This window comes from Mesoplodon densirostris, chromosome 19 (assembly GCF_025265405.1).
Source record: "Mesoplodon densirostris isolate mMesDen1 chromosome 19, mMesDen1 primary haplotype, whole genome shotgun sequence".
Classification (NCBI taxonomy): domain Eukaryota; kingdom Metazoa; phylum Chordata; class Mammalia; order Artiodactyla; family Ziphiidae; genus Mesoplodon; species Mesoplodon densirostris.
The window spans coordinates 2578701-2582266 of NC_082679.1; the positions used below are offsets into that span (position 1 = coordinate 2578701).

The window sequence follows — 3566 nt, forward strand, 5'->3', positions numbered from 1 at the left end:
TCATCGCAGCGGTAAGGGCTTCTCGCCCGTGTGGATCTGCAGGTGAATGGAGAGGTGCGCCTTCTGGCTGAAGGTCTTGCCGCACTCCGTGCACCCAAAGGGTCTCTCTCCGGTATGGGGCCGCCGGTGCACGGTGAGGTAGCCCTTCTGGCTGTAGGATCTCCCGCAGGCGCTGCAATGGAAAGGCTTCTTGCCCGTGTGGCTGCGCCGGTACACCACGAGCCACGCCTTCTGGCTGAAGGCCTTGCCGCACTCGTAGCACTTGAACGGCCGCTCGCCCGTGTGCGTGCGGTGGTGGTTGCCCAGCTCGGGTTTCTTGCGGGAGGCCTTCCCGCACACCCTGCACGGGTGGGGCCTCTCGCCTCTGGGGGCCCACTGGTGCCCGAGGAGGGAGGAGCGCTTGGTGAAGCGCTTACCGCACAGGTCACACACGAAGGACTTCTCCCTGGTGTGGATGCGCCGGTGCACCTGGTGGGTACACCAGGTTGGTGATGAGGGTGAAGGCCTTAATGCACTCGCCGCACTTGTAGGGCCGCTCGCCGGTGTGTGTGCGTCGGTGCCCGAGCAGCTGCGTGTTCTGCACGAAGGCGCGGCTGCCCTCGGCACACCGGTAGGGCCGGTCGCCCATGTGGTTGTGCCGGTGCACCGTGAGGTTGGCAAGCTGGCAGAAGGCCTTGCCGCCCTCCGCGCACGTGAATGGCTTCTCGCCAGTGTGGACGCGCCGGTGCGCCGTGAGCGTGGCTTTCCTGCGGGAGCGTCTCCCACACTCGCCGCACGCGAAGGGTTTGTCCAGGGCGTGCGCGCGCTGGGGCTGCGCCAGCTCGGTGCAGTGCACAAAGGCCTCCCTGCACTCCTGGCACACACAGGGCTTCTCAGTGACGGCAGGGGCTCTCCCAGTTGGGATTCCACGAGCCGCACTTGTGGGGTCCCCTCCCTCCTGGAATTCCTGGCTGGGGGTCTCCTGGCTGATGCTCTGAAGGGGCCCTTCCTGAAGCTGTCCCGGCCTCTCCTGATGCACAGCCCCAGGGGCAGCCCCCTCCCAGCTCTTCCAGGTCCAGCTCAGGGGATACTCCTGCAGGGACAGCTTCCACTGGGCCGTTCCTCTCCAGTCTAGACTCCATTTCTGAAAGAGACGGAAAACACGAATGTCACCCATGTCACCTACTCGCAGAGCTGGAAGGGGTGAAGGCTGGGGGCTGGGAAAGCAAAGAGAAGGCTCCTCAAGTACTTGCTAAGGGCTCTAGAATGAGGTCCAGTGTGTGTGTGCAGTGGACAGAATGTATGTGCCCCCCGCAAATTCATATGTGGAAATCCTAATCCCCAGGCGATGGCATTAGGTGGGTGGGAGGTGAGTCGGTCATAAAGGCAGAGTACTCAGATGGGATTAGTGAGAGCTCTCACTCCTTCCTCCTTGTGAGGACACAGCGAGAAGGGGCCACCTGTGAACTAGGAATAGGGCCCTCCCCAGAACCCCCCGTTTTACCCAGGGAGCTCAAGTTCTGGAAGTTCTCAAGCATCACATCCTGGTACAGGTCCCTCTGAGGCGGCTCCAGCTGCTGCCACTCCTCCTGTGGGAAGTTCACGGCCACATCTTTGAATGTCACCAACTCCTGTGACAGCAAAGATGTCTGGTTCAACCAGGCCGGCAGGGCTGGAGGAGCCAGGGAGGTGGGGCAAGGCCCTGGCCACAGTGGGTCCTCCCAGGGATTATCCCCCTCCCCCAGCACAGAATGGCACTGGCACACAGTAGGTGTTCAAGAAACGTCAGCTGTCATTAGGATGACATCATTAGTACAGGGCTGGGACTGGATTTGGTTTGGGGCTTCAGGGCTGTGTGGCGGTCCCCAAGGCCATCCCAAAGTTTGATGATTCTCTGTGAGGACTTGTGGGACTCGGCATAAAGCTGTATTCGTGGCCACCCTGCCCCAGGTGACAGGGCACAGGCCCCGGAGGGGGGCTCCAGCAGGGCCTCGTTTGACTCTGGCTGCCCAGGCTGAGCCACCCACAAGGAGGAGGGCAAGGAGCTGATACTACTCACCAGGGCCTTGTCAGCCGGCAGCTGGGCAGCCACCCCTGCACTGCCCACAGTGACCAGGGGATGGGTGGTGGGGTCTGGGGGCTGATGGAACTGTGGTGGGGGGGGGGGACAGTGAGAGACCAGGCCTAGCCCTGCCCCCTGGATTCACGCACTCACACGTACACACACACAGCTCTTCTCATCCAGAGAAACACACAGACACACAGCACACACCCGCCAAGGGCTCACGCTACCCAGACACCGCCACAGTGTGGTGGCTGGGGAAGTGGGGAGTGGGGATGTGTCTCCCAGGTGGGATCAGACCCAGGCCCACTCTGCCTAGACACCCCCATCAGGACCTGGACCTGAGATCCACCCTTAGGGCCAAGCGGCTGAGCCCCCACCACTGCCCCAGGCCCCAGCTTACACTTGGGGTCCAGCTCTGCTACCAGATGAAAAATCCCCCAGGAACAAAGGCCCAGGGACAGAGAAATCAGTCCCCAGCTGCAGAGTGTTCATCACGCCCTTGACTGCTCCGTACTGCATCAGCTTCCTCTGGCCACCACCCCTGACCCAGCTCGTGGGGCTCTGGAGAGAACCAGGGCCTCTCACCTAGGCGCCGACCCAAGCCTTGCCTGCCACTGTCCTTTGACACTTGTTGCCTGGGCTGGTGAACTGTGAGGCTGCAGGAGCCGGATACCTGGGTTTCAGTTCTGGCTCTGCCACTTACCTGCTGTGTAGCTTTGCACAGGTTAGTCAACCTCTCTGTGCCTCAGTTTCCTCATCTAGAAAATGGGCATAAGGTCCCCATCTCATGGAGTCATTACGACGTTTCAACAAGTTAGTGTAAGTAACTCGCTATGAACAAGTGCTTGCCATATGGTAAGGGATATATGTTTTGTTGTTGTTGTTATTTTATTATCACCATCTATATACTCAACATTCGTCCTACTAAACTGGGCTTCCCTTTATTATCTTTTATTCCAGTACCCTGCAAAGGATTTGGCCCACAACTAGCCGCCCCCCACCCCCTCCTTTTTTATTATGCTCAGATACACATAAAATTTAACATTTTACCCATTTTAAACTGTACAATTCAGTGGCATTTAGCACATTCATAATGTTGGGTAACCATTACCGCTATCTAGTTCCAAAACATTTTCATCACCCCCAAAGGGAAACCTCGCACCCATGAAGCAGTCCCTCCCCATTCCCTCCTCACCGCAGGCCCTGGCAATCACCAATCTGCTTTCTGTTTCCATGGATTTGCCTGTTCTGGACATTTCATACACATGGAACCCTACACTATGTGGCCCTTTGTGTCTGGCTTGTTTCACTGAGCTGGGTGTATTTGAGGTTCACCCATGTGGTAGCATGTATCAGGGCCTCATTCCTTTTCATGGCTGAAAAATATTCCATTGTGTGAACACACCATGTTTTGTTATCCATTCCTCTGCTAATGGACATTAGGGTGGTTTTCACATTTTGGCTGTTGTAATGCTGCCATGAGTATGCATGGTCAGGTGCAAACATACCTTGGAGATATTGT

General features: G+C 57.7%; 1 protein-coding gene across 1 annotated transcript; it reads right to left on the bottom strand.

The window, feature by feature from the left end:
• On the bottom strand, window positions 1-1156 carry LOC132480665 (zinc finger protein 239-like). The gene is made up of 2 exons (XM_060085046.1): window positions 506-1156; window positions 1-468 (listed from the first exon to the last, which is right to left on the bottom strand). The coding sequence occupies exons 1-2, from the start codon at window positions 1154-1156 to the stop codon at window positions 1-3; spliced, it is 1119 nt and encodes a 372-aa protein (XP_059941029.1).
• Window positions 1157-3566: the final 2410 nt, after the last annotated feature.